A 19,837-nucleotide genomic window follows, 5' to 3' on the forward strand; every position below is an offset into this window, starting at 1 on the left:
ATTTGTTCTTCCCAGAAGTATATACACAGTTCATTTCCACAGCATTTTCCTCTAGAGCCAGCAAGTTATTTTCTTCAGTTTATTCACACCTTGCTCAAACCTGAATTATAAACTCTGTATTTACGAATAGAAAAATTTATTCACAAGGAAAACCAGTATTTCCATTCCACCAATAAAAGGAATTTTGTAAGGTAACAGTCTATTCTAGGTAACCAAGTTTAGCTGAAAACCTCAGGGATGAAATTCATCTGGTGTAGCAGCATCCAAATATATAAACAGCAAAAATAAGACTTAAAACTGCTGCTACAAGTGTCAGGTTTGGATTTTGTTCATCCAATTGATTTTTAGTATAAAACTAGAAATAACCTCTTCTTCATAACATCTATAGTTATCAATATATTTTTCTTCTTTTCAATGTGAAATAATACTTCAAGATGATCTATATACACAATGTTGTCAGTTCAAGCTGTCATATAAATATAAATGCTTTCTTAAAAAAAGTATTTTACAGACAGATAGTGTTATATACATTGTTCAGTTTGATCTGGGGCAAAAGAAGATGGCTAACAGAAGCTTATGTGTGAATGTAAAAAAAATGACATTTAAAAACCTGCATAGAAAATGAGCTTCAAATGGTAGTGTGATTTTAATGTGTATCACTTATGAAACATCAAGCCATTAAAAAAAAAAAAGGCACTCTTCTCAACTTGATCCCTCTAAGGGAATGTTCTTAAAGAACCCCTTACTTGGCCAGAGTTTAAATATAACACTTAAAAAAAAAAAGATAATTTGATCCCAAAGTACTTTAAATAATTTCTTGGAACATTTTATCCAACTACTTTGCAAATAAAACATCCAGTAATACAATGCCTGCAAAAGAAATAAATTTATATGTACAGGATATTTCACTCACAATGTTGGATTAAATACTTTCCTGGGATAGTTCAGCACATACTTTTACATAAAATAATTTTGCTTTTGGCCAGTTTAAATAAAATGCAACTGAGAAAAGCCATTACTATTATGTGAATAGTAAGCACTGAGGATTAAGCTAAAACATTAGTACCACAGCTGAACAGATCCTGGTTTAGCAGAATGACAAACGAAGGTCTCAGGAAGAAACTTTTACATTAACGATCCAGTTACACTTTTTTGCCTTGTAGACTATTTGTAAATGCAATAGAAGTTTTTGAAGGAGGAAACTCTGAAAGAAAACAACTTGCTGGTTGAATACCACAAAAAAACAAAACAAAACCCCCCAAACCTCATTTTTTCTATGTTTACTCAGTCTTTTATATAAAAAATAAGTGTTACGTTCCCATCATAACATTAGACAATTACATCTGTGCTTTAAAAAAAAGTTGGTCACTCAAGGCTATTAGAATATTTTTAAGAATTTTAGATTACCAGAATGTACAGATAAAACTCAATATAAACCATAGCCAAAGGGAAATGAGGATGAAAATATCAAATCATTCACATGGAAAAAAAACACGTTATATCAACCAGGTGAGTAAAATATTCAAAATATAATGGAATGTGACAGTAGATATATGTACATCTACTTCAGAACTAGGAAGGGGAAGAAAAGTTTAATATGTTGTAATTCGTACCTTATATTTAGTTAAATATAAACATTTGTTATTTATACATAAAAACTGCTTTCAAAAAACAATAAATGATTTAGTTGCACTTGTTTAACTTCTTATAATTTCCAAGTGTTAACTTTTCTTAGATTGAAATCAGCTGTTTCCTAGTGCACTTTTAGTTTATATCCTAATGAATTCAAACCTTTAAAAGTCCCATCACCTAATGCATAAATATACAAAAATGCCAAAAATTAATCCCTTTTAGTTTTATGCACACTTTTTATAGCCAATAACCAGAAATGGTTTCCTTTCACAAATACTCTTTACAACCTGTAACAAAACACGCCATGCACTCAAGGGAAAAGTTAGGCATGGCTAGCATTTGTGAAATGCCAAGAACTGACGAGTTCTGCTTCCTCCACGTGTGGCCCCTATGACACCAGGCAAGATTTCATAGAGCTTGCCAAAAGCTTCCACAAATCCAAGTTAGCTAATTCCTGGAAACAAAGATTTTAAACTCATTTTGGCACTGGACCCTTTCATCCAGCAGCTTTATGTTTCCCACCACAACACCCACAAGCCTCACCACAACGATGGCACATTCTCAAAGGGACGTAGCAGCACATACAAGGTACAATGAAAGACAAAGCTACTAGGGCTAACCATCGTAGGCAGAACTTGTCATCGCTAGTGTCACATGAACAGGGATCAGAAAAATCTCCCTCTGAGTCTGACATACAATGATACAACATGCTCTCAGCACAGAGCATGCAACTAACTTGATATATGCATCTTTTAATAGGGTCCGGAGCATCCTGACATTTTCCTCTGCCATTTTCTTCATGATTAAACCTTTCCTGGCAGTATACACAGCGAGAACGTTCACCATCTTCTTTTCTTCGTTTTGTCTTCTTAAATTTTAATGAGGAAGGCTGTGACTTAAATACCACAGAGTCTTTGAGTGAACTTAACTTAGTCTCATCCCCACAAGAGTACAGATAGTCTGACTTTTTATTGTCTGGTTTAGAAAACTGAACACTGGAGTCAGTATCATCTCTCTCCAAGTCATTTTTCCACATGTCAGGATGCCTGTAGTCTGCATAGCGACGTATTAAGATATCTCGAGGGTTTATTCTGACAATCTCATCCTCATCTTGAAAGCTGACATGTCGGATTGATTTCAAAGGGACCTAAAAAAGGAAAGAGATGAAAACTGCAATAAGGATCGTAAATGCAAATCTTACTTGTGAACTTGGCTGGGCCACATGCCTAGATATTTGGTCAAACATTATTCTGAATGTTCATGTAAAACTGTTTCTTGAATGAGATTAATATTGAAACTAGTGAAGAACGGTGAGAGCAGATTATCCTCCATGATATACAGTAGGTGAACTTCATCCAATCAGCTAAAGGTCTTGACAGAACAGACTGAATACAATTTTTCCCTGCATCTCAATCCTGACAGCTTACCCTGCAGATTTTGGATACATACCTCTACTATCACAAAAGCCAATGACTTATAGAAATCTACATATACACACATCTTATTGGTTCTGTCTCTCTAGAGAACCGGGGCTCATATTTTGTATTGAGAAGCAGGATGCTGTAACAAATATCTCAAAATGTGGAACTGGCTTTAGAACTGGGTAATGGGTAAAAGCCGAAAGAGTTTTGACATGCATGTTAGAGATATAGATGCTAAGAGTGCTTCTGGGTGAGATCCCAAACGGAAAAGAGGAACATAATACTGGACAGCGGAGGAAAGGTGATCTTTGTTATAAAGTGGTGAAAAATGTGAACAAATTGTATTCTAGGGTTTTGTGTAAGGTAGAACTTGTAAGCAAGCATGTTCTGAAGAGACTACCAAAGGTGTAGCCAGACGGTCATAAGATAACGAGGTTACAGGTGTGACTCATGGATCCTATCAACCATCTCAGGTGAGATGCTGCCAGATTGGACCGAGGGGACAGAACTGAGAGGAAATGTCTCAAGGCTGTTGAAATTATTATAGTCGTTAGAGGATTGGCACATAGAGCTATCTGGCTGAGAATATAAATTATCTTCTAAGGAAAGAACTGAGAATGTTGGGGCTGACTCCTTAGTTTAATAGGATGGGGCCAATTCCTCAGATTTAGCGCGCCAAGAAGTCCAAGGGCATGGGGTCACCCCCCTGGAGGACAAAACATTAAGCCAAAGAGGATTATTTTCAAGCCTTACAATCTAATGAAATTTGCTCTGGACTTACTTGAGACACCCATGACTCCTTTCTTCTACCCAGTTTCTCCCTTTTGGAATGGGAATGTCTATTCTGTGTCTTTCCTGCCACTATATTCTGGAAGCAGGTAACTTCTCTGGTTTCACAGGTCCCCAGGCAGAGAAATATTTTGTCTCAGGATGAATCATATTTGAGTCTCACCCACTCTTAATTTAGATAAAATTTAGATGAAACTTGGGACTGTGTGTTGAAGCTGAAATGGAATAAATTTAGGGGCTGCTGTGATGGAGTAAATTTTTTGCATGTGAGAAGGGCATGAATTTAGGGGGAGGTAGAATGTTATGGGCCGAATTGTGTCTTCCCAAATACACAGGTTGAGACTCTAAATGCCTCTACTTCAAAGTGACTACATTTAGACATAGGACCTTTACAAAGGTGATTAAGTTCCAATAAGGCCCTTAGGTGAACCCTAATCCAATTTGACTGACGTAGTTTTTTCCCCCTCTCCAAAGTGAGAAGCTGGCGGGGGGGTGGGGTGGGGGGGAGGAGCAGCAGATTTCAATATGCATCCGACCAGGATCCACCTGGCATGCCCACCAGGGGGGATTGCTCTTCTGCAATCTGAGCCATTCTAGCTCCTGAGGAGGAGGCCATGGAGCCATCCTTAGCGCCCAGGCCAACTGTGCTCCAATGTAGCCTTGGCTGCAGGAGGGGAAGAGAGAGACAGAGAAAGAAGAGGGGAGGAGGGTGGAGAAGCAGATGGGCGCTTCTCCTGTGTGCCCTGGCTTGGAATTGAACCCAGGACTTCCACACGTTGGGCTGATGCTCTTCCACTCAGCCAACCTGCCAGGGCCTGACTGATGTACTTTCAAGAGAAAATTGGATACCAAGAGAGACACTGGGAAAGTCCATGGAAAAGCAAAGGCCATGTGAGGACACAAGAAGGTGGCCACTTGCAGGCGAGCCAGGAGGCCTCAGAAGAAAACAAATTGCTAATGCTTTTAACCTTGAAATTCCAGTTTCCAGAATCATAAGAAAATAAATTTTTGTTGTTCTAGGCACCTCGTCTATTGTGCTTTGTTATGACAGCGCCAGCAAACTAATATAAAGACAGATTTTTTTTTTTTTTGGTATTTCTCTGAAGCTGGAAATGGGGAGAGACAGTCAGATAGACTCCCGTATGCGCCCGACAGGGATCCACCCGGCACGCCCACCAGGGGGCGATGCTCTGCCCCTCCGGGGCGTCGCTCTGTTGCGACCAGAGCCACTCTAGCGCCTGGGGCAGAGGCCAAGGAGCCATCCCCAGCGCCCGGGCCATCTTTGCTCCAATGGAGCCTTGGCTGCAGGAGGGGAAGAGAGAGACAGAGAGGAAGGAGAGGGGGAGGGGGTGGAGAAGCAGAAGGGTGCTTCTCCTGTGTGCCCTGGCCGGGAATCGAACCCGGGACTTCTGCACGCCAGGCCGATGCTCTACCACTGAGCCACTGGCCAGGGCCAAGACAGATATTTTTAAAGCTTGGCTACATAGGTCTCCAATATGACTTAAAATGCACCATACCACATACACATACATATACATGAACACATACACACAACACCCTTCTCCCCACCTTCTGGGTAGACTGCGTTCTTGAGGCCAAGAAGCAAAGTAAGTCTTTGGAGATAAATCACATGGGGTCTAAACTGAAATGACCCTTGTATTTACCCATACAGATAGACCTAGAAGTCACATTTGCATCTCCTAGCCCCAGCCCCTGGACACAGTGACTCCTATACAAGTAAGCACCTGACCCAGGTTGGGGCAAACTTCTATTCTCCAGATATTCGGTATTGGAGCTAAAAAAAAAAAATACAATCCATTTAATAAGAGGTTAATATCCAAAACATATAAAGAACTCACAAAGTTCAGCAACAAACAAGCAAACAATCCAATTAAAAAATAGCAAGAAGACCTGAACAGACACTTCTCCCAAAAGGACATACAACAGATATCTGACCAACAGATATATGAAAAGATGTTCATTTTCACTAGCTATTCAAGAAATACAAATCAAAACTACAATGAGATACCACCTCACACCAGGTTAGATTAGCTATTATCAACAAGACAGGTAACAACAAGTGTTGGAGAGGCTGTGGAGAAAAAGGAATTCTCATTCATTGCTGGTGGGAATGCAAATTAGTACAACCACTATGAAAGAAAGTATAGTTGTTTCTCAAAATTTAAGAATAGAACTACCATATAACCCAGCAATCCCTCTACTGGGTATCTATCCCCAAAACTCAAAAACATTGGTAAAGACACATGCAGCCCCATGTTCATTGCAACATTATTCACAGTGGCCAAGACATGGAAACAACCAAAGTGTCCTTTGATAGAGGATTGGATAAAGAAGATGTGGTACATATATACAATGGAATATACTATTCAGCCACAAGAAATGACAACACAGTGACATTTATGACAACATGGATGGACTTTGAGAACATTATACTGAAATAAGTAAACCAGAAATGGTTAAGAACTGTATGATTTCACACATAGGTAGGATATAAAACTGAGACCCATGGACATAGATAAAAGTGAAGTGGTTACCAAGGGGAAAGGACTGTGAGGGAGAGAGATGGAGGAGAGAGTACAGGGGAAGGTGTAAAGAGGGACAAACAGAAGGTGACAGAAAATGATCTAACTTTGGGTGATGGGTATGCAATGTAATTAATAGTTCAAATAATCTGGAACTGTTTACCTGAAACCTATGTACTCTTATTGATCAATGTCAGAGTGTTAAAGTTAATTTTCTAAATAAAAATTAAAAATTATAAAGAAAAAAAATCTCAGATCTGGGCTAAAGAGGAAGTGATAAATGTACATTAAATTAACAACATATCATTCTTATTGGTTCAGCTGGTGATAAATATACTGTCAAAATCCCCCAGACTCACACCAGAAATTTAGATAGAATTTATGTACTATATTAGGTTTATATATGGGTAGCAAATTTATATACTAAATTTTTTTCTCTAGTACAATTCAACTATATAGAGAATGAGAAGCACTAGAAAATGTGTCTGTCACTTTATGTTCATTAGTTACAGTCCCCATCAGACAATGAACTGAGACTACTCACCTTGTTCTGGGACTTCAGGCTCCCACCTTCCTTGGACATTTGCCGCTGCATATATTCCATACTTCTCCCCTGAATGTCTAGACTTGGATGACTGAATGGTATCTAAAATACAAATAATTCCTACTTAAGTGACAAAAAATTCATTTATGTTTAATAATACTCTTAGAGTATATATTCCAGAATTTCATAACCTATTTATTAGTAGTGAAGATTTTCAAAGAGTGGAGTCATCCTATTTATTATATAAACTTAGGTCTTTCCTTATACATTTAAAATTTAATTTAAAAAGTAATTCAAAATTCTAGTTTCTGGTCCTGCATGTAAGGAGCTTGAGAGTTGCCACTCTGTCTTAACAAGTAAAACACTGAATGGGGGGGGGGGAATTCATAAACTCCTCTTGGGCCCATAAGAGACAGAAGGACACAGGACAAACCACTGCCTCCAGGATTGAAACGGCTGAACAGAGCAGACTTGCGAGCGAGAAACGCCATGGAAATTAGGACTGAAGCAGGAAAGGCAGAACTATAACTGGTGAATTGCTGGAGGCCCAGTGTACATAACACTGAGGATTAAATAGTTCAGGGAAATCCTGTCACAGTGTCACCCAACTTTTATATGTTCACCTACAAGAGCTCAACCTGGCTCCACAGTAAATATCAGAAAAATTCCAAATACTTCTATCAAGGGCAGGGAGAAAAGAAACATTTTGAAATTATAGAGAACTCTGTTTTTAACAAAGTCTGCCCTCAGGAGAAACTAGTTAACCAGAACCTGACCTGCTGGAGTACCATCAGAATCTATCTGACCTAGGGAGAGAGCAATACACAACTCCAGTCAACTCTAACCATCTCATCCACCTAAGCAGAGAAGAAAAACTGAGAAATACCTGTTAAATTTACAGCCCACAAACATGGCTCAGACTGAAAGACCTGAGCACAGCGCTGTAAGAATGCTTCCTCTCCCTACACACTATCTACTGCATTACTAAAGGCCTATTTACAAGAGCCTCTTTTACTCTGTACATCATGTGGAGCTATTAAAAAAACAAACAAAACCAAAACATACCAAAAGTCAAAAAACAATTTGAAGAGACAGAAAAAGCATTAGAATCAGACATGACCAGGATGCTGGAATTGGCAGACCAGGAATTTAAAAAAACTACCATTGGCCCTGGCCGGTTGGCTCAGCGGTAGAGCATCGGCCTGGCGTGCGGGGGACCCGGGTTCGATTCCCGGCCAGGGCACATAGGAGAAGCGCCCATTTGCTTCTCCAACCCCTCCCCCTCCTTCCTCTCTGTCTCTCTCTTCCCCTCCCGCAGCCAAGGCTCCATTGGAGCAAGGATGGCCCAGGCGCTGGGGATGGCTCCTTGGCCTCTGCCCCAGGCTCTAGAGTGGCTCTGGTCGTGGCAGAGCGACCCCCCCCCCAGGAGGGGCAGAGCATCGCCCCCTGGTGGGCAGAGCTTCGCCCCTGGTGGGCGTGCCGAGTGGATCCCGGTTGGGCGCATGCGGGAGTCTGTCTGACTGTCTCTCCCTGTTTCCAGCTTCAGAAAAATACAAAACACAAACAAACAAACAAAAAACTACCATTAATATGCTAAAGGCTCTAATGGATAAAGTCAACAGCATGTAAGAACAAATGAGCAATGAAAGCAGAGATGGAAATCCTAAGAAAGAACCTAAGAGAAATGCTACAGAGATCAAGAACACTAAGAGAAATAAAGCATACCTTTGGTGAGCTCGGCAGAGTGGACGTGACTGAGGAAAGAATCTCTGAGGTGGAGAATATATCAATACATACCTCCAAAACGGAAAGCAAAGAATCCAAAGATCCAAAGAAATGAGCAAGATATTCCAGAAACGTCAGACAACTACTATAAGAGGCATAACATATGTGAAACAGGAATACAAGAAGAAAGAAATAGAAGAAACATTTGAAATAATAATGCCTGAAAATTTACCCACGTTAATGTCAAGCACAGAGGAAGCTCAGAGAAGACCAAACAAGATAAATGCCTCAAAAGGTGAATCTAAGCATAATATTTTCAAACTATATTAAAAAGATAAAGAAAAAGAAAAATTCTGAAAGACGCTGAATGGAAAAAAATACTTATTTATAAAGATGAGAATTACATTTGACTTCTCAGAAACCATCAAAGGAAGATGACTGTGAAGTATAACATTTTTACAGTGTTGAAAGGAAAAGCCCACCAACCTACAATTCTGTACGCTGTGAAGTTTCATTCAAAAGTAAAGGAGATAGACAGAAAGAACGTCTCAGGTGATGAAAAATTGAGAAATCTGCTGTCAGTAGATCTGCCATAAAAGAATTGTTAACAGAAGTTCTAAATTTAAAGAGCAGGACAATAATAAAGATTAGAAACTTGAATCTATATAAGAACTGAACAGCATCATAGAAAAAAAAAACACTAGTGAAAATATAATTTTTAAATTTTAATTAATATAACAAAAGTGTTAAAGCAACAATTGTGTCTGGTAAGATATGTGTATATATGTGTATATGAATGTATACATATATATGTATGCATGCTGATATATATAGTAAAATGAATGGCAACAATCATACAAGGGAAAGGAGGGAGGAATTAGGGTTATTTTATTATAAGATCCTTGCACTAGCTGTAAAGTGGTTTAGTGTTACTTGAAAGTGAACTTGAATTAATTGTAAACTGTCCAGCAACCACTAACAAAAGTTTTAAAAATGTATAACTGACATGCAAAAAAGGAGAGAAAATGAAATAATATAAAATGTTTAATAAATCCACAAAAGGCTTTGAAAAACATGAAATACAAAAATAGTAACAAACAGAACACTGTAACAAATATAATCGAGATTAACCACTATTATCAATAATCACGTTGAACATTAATGGCCTAAACATACTATGAGAGAGCTTGCCAGTGTGAATAAAAATATAAGACCCAACTATATGTCCTCTGTAAGAAACACACCCCAGTTCACCACTGCTTTTCAATACCCTGGAAATGTGATACTATTGCTATAGGTTTTTATAAGAATTTTTTTTTTTTTTTTTTTACAGAGACAGAGAGAGTCAGAGAAAGGGATAGATAGGGACAGACAGGAATGGAGAGAGATGAGAAGCATCAATCATCAGTTTTTTGTTGAGACACCTTAAGTAGTTGTTCATTGACTGCTTTCTCATATATGCCTTGACCACGGGCCTTCAGCAGACTGAGTAACCCCTTGCTCAAGCTAGCGACCTTAGGTCCAAGCTGGTGAGCTTTTGCTCAAGCCAGATAAGCCCACGCTCAAGCTGGCGACCTCAGGGTCTCGAACCTGGGTCCTCCGCATCCCAATCTGACGCTCTATCCACTGCGCCACCGCCTGGTCAGGCGGTTTTTATAAGAATTTATTAGCTGAAAAAGCCATGGGAGATACTTTTCCAAAGTTGGTTACAAATGGGATTACATGTACAATGGTAACAACAAAATGGTATAAAGACTAAATCTTATAATATATAGTGTGTCCGTAAAGTCATGGTGTACTTTTGACTGGTCACAGGAAAGCAACAAAAGACATAGAAATGTGAAATCTGCACCAAATGAAAGGAAAACCCTCCCAGTTTCTGTAGGATGATGTGGCAGCATGTGTGCATGCGCAGATGATGACATAATACCGTGTATACAGCGGAGCAGCCCACGGCCATGCCAGTCGAGATGTGGTCGGTATAGAGGAAAGTTCAGTGTGTTCTGTGGTTTGCTAAATTCAAATCTGTGACCAAAGTGCAACGTGAATATCGGAGCGCTTATAACAAAGTGCCACCACATAGGAATAACATTACTCGGTGGGATAAGCTGTTGAAGGAAACTGGCAGTTTGGTGGAGAAACCCCGTTCTGGTAGGCCATCAGTCAGTGATGGGTCTGTAGAGGCTATACGGGATAGCTACCTAAGGAGCCCTAAAAAAATCTGTGCGTGAGCCCACATCAAACTGCACTGAATAGGTATGAAACTGGGAGAGTTTTCCTTTTATTTGGTGCAGATTTCACATTTCTATAGTCTTTTGTTGCTTTCCTGTGACTGGTCAAAAGTGCACCATGACTTTATGGACACACTGTATGTATATCTCTTATGAAGAAAATGCAAAGCTTTACTGAGAGCTATAGAAGCACTAAACAGAGGGATATGGTCATGATTAATAAGGCTACAGATTTCCTCAAACTAACAGAGATTCAGTGAAATTAAAATACAAACTACAAGTGAATTTTCCACCAAATCTGATAAGCTGACTCTAAATTTTTTTGCAAGAGTTGACAGCCAAAATTATTTTTGAAATCTAAAAGGAACAAGAACCAAGGGGCACTTATTCTATAGATATTAAGGCTTCTTATAGAGAGCTAAAGTAATTCTATAGTAAAGAAACCAATATGGCACCAATGGTAGAAAAAACAGACCAACAGAGCAGAGAAACCAGAAATGGATCTCAACAAATATGGAAACTTGGTATCTGACAGATATGGCACTCCCTATTAGTGGTGGGAAAACAACAATAAATGGTGCTAAAGCAATTAATTTATACACATGGTAAAAATAAAATTGGTTAACTGGGTATAGACAAAAACTAAAACTTTTAGTACAAAATAGGGAGAAAATCTTTGAAATTAGGAGGGAGGCATTTATAAAACACCACCAAGAAAAGAAGGATGAATTTAACTGCATTAAAATTTAGAATATCTGTCACCAAACCTACACAGAAAGAAAACAACCACAAACTAGGAGATATTGGCCACAAATAAAACTGAAAAAGGAGAAGTAACACAGAAATGTTTACTGCTCAGTAACCATATTATATAAGAACATGCAGGTAAAATTAATTTGTAAAGGAGCAACCATAGTTATTTCTATAATCTTTCAAATGCTCAATATGTATCGCTTTTACTCGTAGGAAATATGAATCATATAGACTAATTTATCCCAGAGCCTCAAAAGCCTATTCCTATTCTACCTAAAGAAATTATTGTGCATGAATAACTGGGGACAATAAAGTTTGTACTAGCAATAAATAACTGAAATATCCACTGGCAGAAGAAAAATAAAGTGGTAGAACTATCAAAAAAAGAAGAAGAAATCTAAGCAAACAAAATGCAAGGTCAAGATAACCTCTAGGATGAAAACAAGTGGATAGGAATGGGGTGTTCCTTTCTATAAGTTGGTGTTTTCTCAGGTGCTCATTACATGTATTGTTTTCTATATAGTAAACATGTCATAAATCTTTGATCTTAAGGTTACTGATGCATGTGGTCTTAATTCTCTATAATGAAATAAGACTTATTTCTCTATAACTCCAAGTTGAAAGTAAGCTAAATTGAGTAAAGGAGCCATAATGGCTTCTAGGACTATTAAACTTAACTAAAACATGAATGACAGTATTAGCATTTTGAAAGAATGTACCTATTCACCAAAAAGATTTAAATTGCCCATGAAATCATAGAAAATGAATCAAAAACAAACACTATGGGGAAAAACGTAAGCCAGTCTTAAGTGATAATTATCCATGGGTCTCAATTCTGCAGATCTAGTGAGTGGAGTCACCGTCTGCCTTTTTTTCAGACTGTCTTTTCAAAGGTGCATTTAGTGAAACCCTTGGAAGATACCGTGTCTCCCTTTGAAGCTAGTTTGTTGAGTACCCAGTATAACAAAAACAGTCTTCCACCATGGCAAAAGCCATGTAGGCTACTGCCCGTTAGAAAAAACTTGGGTCCCCTAAGCTCGAGTTCCCTGTGTGTGTGTAACATCCACCTGAGCAGCTCAGCACCATCTCCATAGGACTTGGGAGGCAAGCAGAACCAACACAACATGAAGCTCATGCTACTTTAGTATACTCTGAGTAATTAAGTCCTTTGTTCCTGATCGAATAGTCTTATGTCTTTTGACGGCATCCATACAACTGTCAAGTTAACCTGTTAGTTTTCAAGTAGTGTAAAATCTTAGACTCTTCATATTTCTTATCAGCAAGAAAGTAGTCTAGTCCTTCTGACAAGGGTCTATTGGGCCATCCCAGTTGAATGCAATAAAGCATTTCATTACTCTGTCTAGCATATACACACACAAAGTTACCTTTTGGCAGTGATGTAGTATCTCATGAAGATCTACCTTATGCAGACAACGTACCAACCAAGCTGCTACTAGTACTACAATCCACATAATTGCTTACATTTTACATTATGATTTTTTTACACATTATTTTCTTGAACTTGATTATTTTAGTATTTGAAAGATTGACAAAATAAGGTTTCCGATCTGCAAGCTGATGGTCAGATTCTGTACTGTAGAAAATTCACCCTGTGAGATCTTTTGGGTGACATCCAAATGGACAATGGTACACACCTTAACAGAACTGTGCTAGATGCAAACATGTACTATTCTTGTTAAAAAAACTTCTGCAATATTTATTAAATGTATAGCTAATATCTCTTGAAGCTTTAAAAGAGAAAATCTATTCCGTTCTAATTTCTAATAAACTAAGTTCAATGATTTCAACTCCAGCAAATATTTAAATATGTAGTTACACAATCTCATACAACTATAGTTTCCCTTTGTCACATCCATCTTGGAGATAATAAAAAGTATCACTAATAAAGAAACTGGAATTCAGATCCATATAGTCTGGATGGCTAAGAGCTATCTGCCTCACACTGTTCACTTATCACTCTGCAGTTATCTAGCATTATTTTGTATTTCTTTACAGGGTGACAACTCCAACCACCGCTATGCTGTCATCATTGCCATTTTGGGAGAAGAGGTAAGTTCTTTCCCCTCCCATCAATAATAAAATAAAATAAAATAAAATAAAATAAAATAGCCTGACCAGATGGTGGCGCAGTGGATAGAGCGTCGGACTGGGACGCAGAAGACCGAGGTTTAAAACCTCAAGGTTGCTGGCTTGAGCGTTGGATCATAGATATGATCCCATGGTAACTGGCTCTGCTGTAGTCCTCCTACCCCACCTTCCTGTCAAAGCACATACGAGAAAGCAATCAATGAACAACTAAGGAGACTAAGGAGCCACAACAAAGAATTGATGCTTTTCATCTCTCTCCCTTTCTGTCTGTCTGTCCCTCTGTTCTTCTGTCTGTCACCAAAAAATAATAATAATAAATAAATAAATAAAACAAAAAGCTGTAAGTTTATAGTTCCCTCAGCCAAAGGAGGTAGGCCAAGCAAATTCCCAGGATCTGGGAGATATTCACCAGGCTTTCTTTCCCTGCTCAACTATACAAATCAGTGACCTAGCCTGACCAGGCAGTGGTGCAATGGAGAACGTTGGCCTGGGATGCAGAGGATCCAGGTTAAAAACCCCGAGGCTGCTAGCTTCAGCACGGGGTCGTTTGCTGGCTTGAGCAAGGAGGGATCACTGGCTCGGCTGGAGCCCCCTGGTCAAGGCACATATGAGAAAGCTACCAATAAACTAAGATGCCACAATGAAGAACTGATGCTTCTCATTCCTCTGTCTGTGCACCAGCCTCAAAAAAAGAAATAAAAGAAAAAAATCAATCAGTGACCTAGTTCAGGATGTGCAATCTCCACTTGCTCCTCTCAAGAGATGAGTTTTACTGCCCATTACTCAATATGTTAAAAAATATTTTGTATTTAAAAGTGTTAAAGTGTGTACCTCTAGACTTAACTGCCTTATTTTCTAAGATATCTGGAAGTTTATGAGCAAATATGACTACACATAATGTTCTGATATCCCAAAATCCCTGAAAAGGATATGCAGATTACGTTTTACTTTTATTCTTGATATTATTTGGCTCAAAGCAAACTGGTTTAGAATTACTTTTTTCCTTCTGGTACCAATATTCTAATATAATTTTTCTTGTGTTTCTTATAAAATTTTATAATAAACATAGAAAAAAATGTATAAACTACAGACAATTTCTATTCCCAAAATATCATAGTGGTTGTTGTGAGGATTAAACTAAATTATATAAGCAAAGAGCTTTAAACAGTACCCAGCACATAGTAGTCACCAACTATGATAAAGATTAAAACACTCTAAATATCAGATTTAATTAAATATAAAGCTGCCTATTTGCCATAAGGGGAAACATTTTAATATGAACTAGAAGAAAAAGGATAAAGAGGAAAGAGGAAAAAGAAGAAATTTATCATTTCTAAATAACACAATTACAATAATTCAGCATTTACTAAGCTAGTGACTTTGTTCAGGTATTTAATGATTCTATACATGAATTTCTCCACTGATAAAAACTAAAGATATTGGCCTACTCAAATAAAATATTGGACTCCAAAAGCACTTAGTGAAACACCAAAGGACTATAAAATTTCATTCTTATTTTTAGCAGTCATCTCAATTTCCTAAGACCATTATTGAGGTGAAATAAATAAATTATTAAAGTGTTCTATGTGTTTTTATGTTTAACAGCTATACTTTATTTTCCCCAAAGTTAAAGTTGAATGATTATAAGAAATTTGAGTGTTGTTTTTAGTAATTAAAAAAAAATTTTCTGTAGAAATTAATGAAAAAACACCAGGCAGAAACATTAACAAGTTTCATTATGCAATTTCACATGCCATTTCTTCTATAACATATTACAGGGTAAAAATGTTAAGAAGATCAGTATAAATGGCAGTTCCAATGTACTGGGAAACAGAGATACTCACATGTTTGATACAATAACAAATAATACAATCAAACACTATCAAAGAAACAGGAGTTTGCTTTTGCTTTTGAGAAGAAAAAAATTTACTTAAGAATGGATGACAAAGCTAAGGTGTTTCAAAAATGGCCAGCATGAAAGTGATAATGGGCTACAAGTCTGATGTGAGTAGGAAAAGTAAAAATCCAGTTAAGTAAATAATTAAAAAATATCTGATGACAAGAAACAAAATTTTTAGGTAACAGGATCCATGTTATAACTGTGACTCTTGGTGGGACCAATTTTCACTGAGTGACCAAAGTTCCCAGAGGGTTAAAAATTTATTGGGAAAGAATGGTGGGGGATGTGGGGATCCTATAGCCAATCCCATATCCTACCTTCCTTTCCCACTGGGACCATAATCAGCCTTCAAGTTTGCTAGTATTTAACCTACGACTTACTGAGTCTTTAATCCAGTAAGATCATAAATAAAGCAAATGTTTAGATTTCTTAATTCACTCAGAAGCAGTGCTATATCTGGAATGAGAAGGTTTGTTTTTATGCCAGATCAACACATCAGCACACCAGTCATACCAATTACCATGCCCTTTCACCAAAACACACATGTTCATGAGCATGTACCATCTGAGAGTCATTCAACTACTGGTCCTAATCTGAGGCAAAGGCTGATACATCAAGTGTTCTGATCTAACCTGCTGGGTTCCTTTAGCTCTCTACTTGAGAAAAATTCACTATGTCATCCTTTTCAAGGAATCCTAAAGATGTAAGAGGTCAAATTCCACACCAATTTATAACTTCTTTTATATAAATAAATGGCAACAATTAAATGTATTCATTATTTGCTCTGTCCTACATATTTTACATTAAAAACAAGCAGCAGCAGCACAACAAAATTGGAAACAATATCTTAGATGTACATATTTCTTCAACTTATATTATCAGACTATTTCAAATCATAATGTTTAGAAAACCTTTTCTTTTCATTCTTCTTCACTTAAATTTATCTTATTTCTCTTACTGCTACTGCTCTGCTTTTTAATATTTTCAAAAAATTATTTTGTTTTTGATTTTAGAGAGACAGGAAGGGAAGAGAGAGAGAAAGGAGAGGAAAGAGAGAAAGAGAGACAGAGAGTGACAGGAACACTGATCTGATCCTGTATATATCCTGACCGTGGATCGAATCAGCAACATTTGTGCTTGGCCCACCATTCCATCAACTGCTTTTTTTTTTTTTTTTTTTTTTTTTTTGTACTTTTCTGAAGTTGCAAACAGGGAGGCAGTCAGATAGACTCCCGCATGTGCCCGACTGGGATCCACCTGGCATGCCCACCAGGGGGTGATGCTCTGCCCATCTGGGGCGTTGCTCTGTTGCAACCAGAGCCATTCTAGCACCTGAGGCAGAGGCCACAGAGCCATCCTCAGCGCCCGGGGCCAACTTTGCTCCAATGGAGCCTTGGCTGCGGGAGGGGAAGAGAGAGACAGAGAGGAAGGAGAGGGGGAGGGGTGGAGAAGCAGATGGGCGCTTCTCCTGTGTGCCCTGGCCAGGAATCGAACCCGGGACTCCTTGTATGCCAGGCTCTACCTGGCATGCTCTACCATTGAGCCAACCGGCCAGGGCCCCATCAATTGCCTTTTAAAGAACTGTTTTACTTACTGGCTCTGGCTTTAGCTCAGCTGGTTAGAGGAACATCCTGAAACACCAAGGTTGCGGGTTTGACACCTGGTCAGGACACATACGGGAAGGAACTAATGAACAGCTGAGTGCAACAACAATGCTTCCCTCTGTCTCTCTCCCTTCCTTTCTTTGTCTCTTTAAAATAAATAAATCAATAAAAACATTTTAAAAAATTGTTTACTATTTTCCTTTTTATGCTGGTTTTCTTTAAATTTTTAAAGTTTAATTTCGTAATCCACCCAAATTTAGGAATTTTGTCTTTATACTAATTCTGTTTTTATTTTTATTTAAAAATATTTTTTTGTCCTTCTTTTACAAGTGAGAGGAGGAGAGATAGACTCCTGTGTGCTTGACTGGGATCCACCTGGCAACCCCTGCCTGGGGCTGATGCTCTGCCCATCTGGGGCCATACTTGCAACTGAGCTATTTTTAGCACCTGAGGCAGAGGCTCAATGGAGCCACCCTCAGCACCCAGGGCCGATGCACTTGAATCAATTGAGCCATGACTGTAGGAGGGGAAGAGAGGTGATGAGGGAAGAGTAGGGGAAGAGGGAACAGATGGTCACATCTGTGTGCCTTAACTGGGAATTGAACCCGGGACATCCACACGCAAGGCCAATGCTCTAGCACTAAGACAACTGTCTAAGGCCTATCTATTCTCCATTAAGAAAGACTTATGATAGTTTTACCTTCAATTTCTGTTTCTGGTTCAAATATAGTTTTAAAATTTTAATTTTAATTATTTTTTTAAAGTATTGCTTTTGTTTACTTGTTCTTGACTTTACAAATTTTATGCCTCATTTATGCTGGCTGTCAGGACAAGTCATGTCTTTTACAGCCACTCAATAATCATGACATAATAATTCAGAATATAAGTGGCCACATGTTCTAAAATGTCTTTTCTCTAAGATACAACCCTTTACTATTAGGCAAATCACTTACTCAATTGCTCCGACAAGGGCGGGAAGTGGCAGCCGTGTTGTATTGGTGGTGACAGAGATAGTGTTCTCCATCTCAGGTAATAGCAATATCAGCCACTAAGCTCTTTAGACTTCAAACTCAGAAGTCATCATTGACTCCTCTTTCCTTCATATTCCACGTCTAATCTTTTACCAAGTGTTCTTTGGCTCTTCCTCCAGAATTTATCCCCAATCCAACTATTTCTCATCATCTCTACCTAATCCAAATTATCAATATCATTGTTTTGTTTAAAAAAATTTAGTTATTAATTTTAGAGAGAGGAAAGAGGGAGGGGGAGAGACAAAGGATCATTGATCTGTTCCTATATACCAATATCATTTACCAGGAAAAAAACAATAGCCTTCTAAATTGGCCTTAATTCTACTCATGACCATACACTGTGTCTATTCTCCACATAGCAGCTGTTTTTTAAAAGTGTAAATGAGACTTTTATTGAAAATTAAAGTCTTCCAATAGCTTCCTATTAAATCCAGAACAATCTAAAAAATAACTAAAAACAAGAGAAAAGAAAAAATAAAAATAAAACAAATACAAAACAAACAAAAAAGAAAAAAAATATTCAGAACATTCCAACTCCTTCCAATAATCTAGCTATACTATTTAAACAGTACCAGGTTCTCTAACTGTAATTTATATGTAGTATTACCACTTAATTCATTAAATTACAGCCACCTAGGCCTTTCTGTTCTCCTACTATTCTTTTTCCAGTTACTCTGTTTCATAGCAGTTATTACTACTGAAATATTATTAGTTATTAAAATGTTTTTTGTCTATCTCCCTCACTAGTGTTTTTACCCTTTATGAGGCTCATACCTGTCTTGTTCACAGTGATTCTCAGGGCTTAGAATAGATGCCTGTCACACAGGTGTTCTAACATTCATCACATGCATATGTATTACATACATATCAATGTATGTGTGAATATGAATGATCTTTTATTCCCCTAAAATTACACCGTGAAAGTTAAGTATTATTATAATTGCTACTTACATATGAGGGAACAGGAAAACCAGAGCATTAGTAGCTTACTGTAATTCAAAGTAAATTAAAAAGCCAGGAATTAAAGTTATATTTGTCTATGACTAAAGCCCAAGATCTTACTCATTGTTGCAAAAGTTTCTATCCAAGGAATATTGCAACTTCTTTAATGCTGAATGTAAGTCTAACAAGTAAACAGACCTTCAGGAAAAATGGCAGAATAACAAGTCTGCAGGAAATGTAAAACTCACAGGCCCAGCTTACACAAAGCAGCAAGAAGCATCTCCTTACTCAAAGGATGTGATGATTAGCCCAGTAACCCTCCCTTTAAAACAGCTATAACTATGATTAAACTAGAACCTGGCACTGGAAACAAAGGGGAGACATAGCTTATAAGACAGACTGGAACAAGAGCTCTGTCTAAAAGCAGCAATGTTGGATAAAATGAACATTTTATCTCCTCTGTGCCTAAAGCTATATATGCCAAAATAACCTGCCCTAAGCTGAGCCAATCAGCTTTCTTCTTGTAAGAATATGGCACAGGTTTAGAGAACAGTTAGGGATATAATAATACATCTGCAGAACCAGCTGAAAATGGTCCTATCCGGTTTAACAA

At 37.9% G+C, this 19,837-nt stretch overlaps 1 protein-coding gene across 2 annotated transcripts in view; it reads right to left on the reverse strand.

Annotated features, from left to right (window-relative positions):
* Positions 1-356: 356 nt before the first annotated feature.
* SPRED1 (sprouty related EVH1 domain containing 1) overlaps positions 357-19,837 on the reverse strand; it is a 126,670-nt gene continuing 107,189 nt past the window's right edge. For both annotated transcript variants that reach the window (XM_066277157.1, XM_066277156.1), the window contains 2 exons: positions 6,930-7,031; positions 357-2,779 (listed from right to left, as the gene is read on the reverse strand). In XM_066277157.1, the coding sequence (XP_066133254.1) occupies positions 2,129-2,779; positions 6,930-7,031 (753 nt within the window). In that variant the 3' untranslated portion in view covers positions 357-2,128. The remainder of the gene's footprint in view (positions 2,780-6,929; positions 7,032-19,837) is intronic.

Source organism: Saccopteryx bilineata, chromosome 4, assembly GCF_036850765.1.
Source record: "Saccopteryx bilineata isolate mSacBil1 chromosome 4, mSacBil1_pri_phased_curated, whole genome shotgun sequence".
NCBI lineage: Eukaryota > Metazoa > Chordata > Mammalia > Chiroptera > Emballonuridae > Saccopteryx > Saccopteryx bilineata.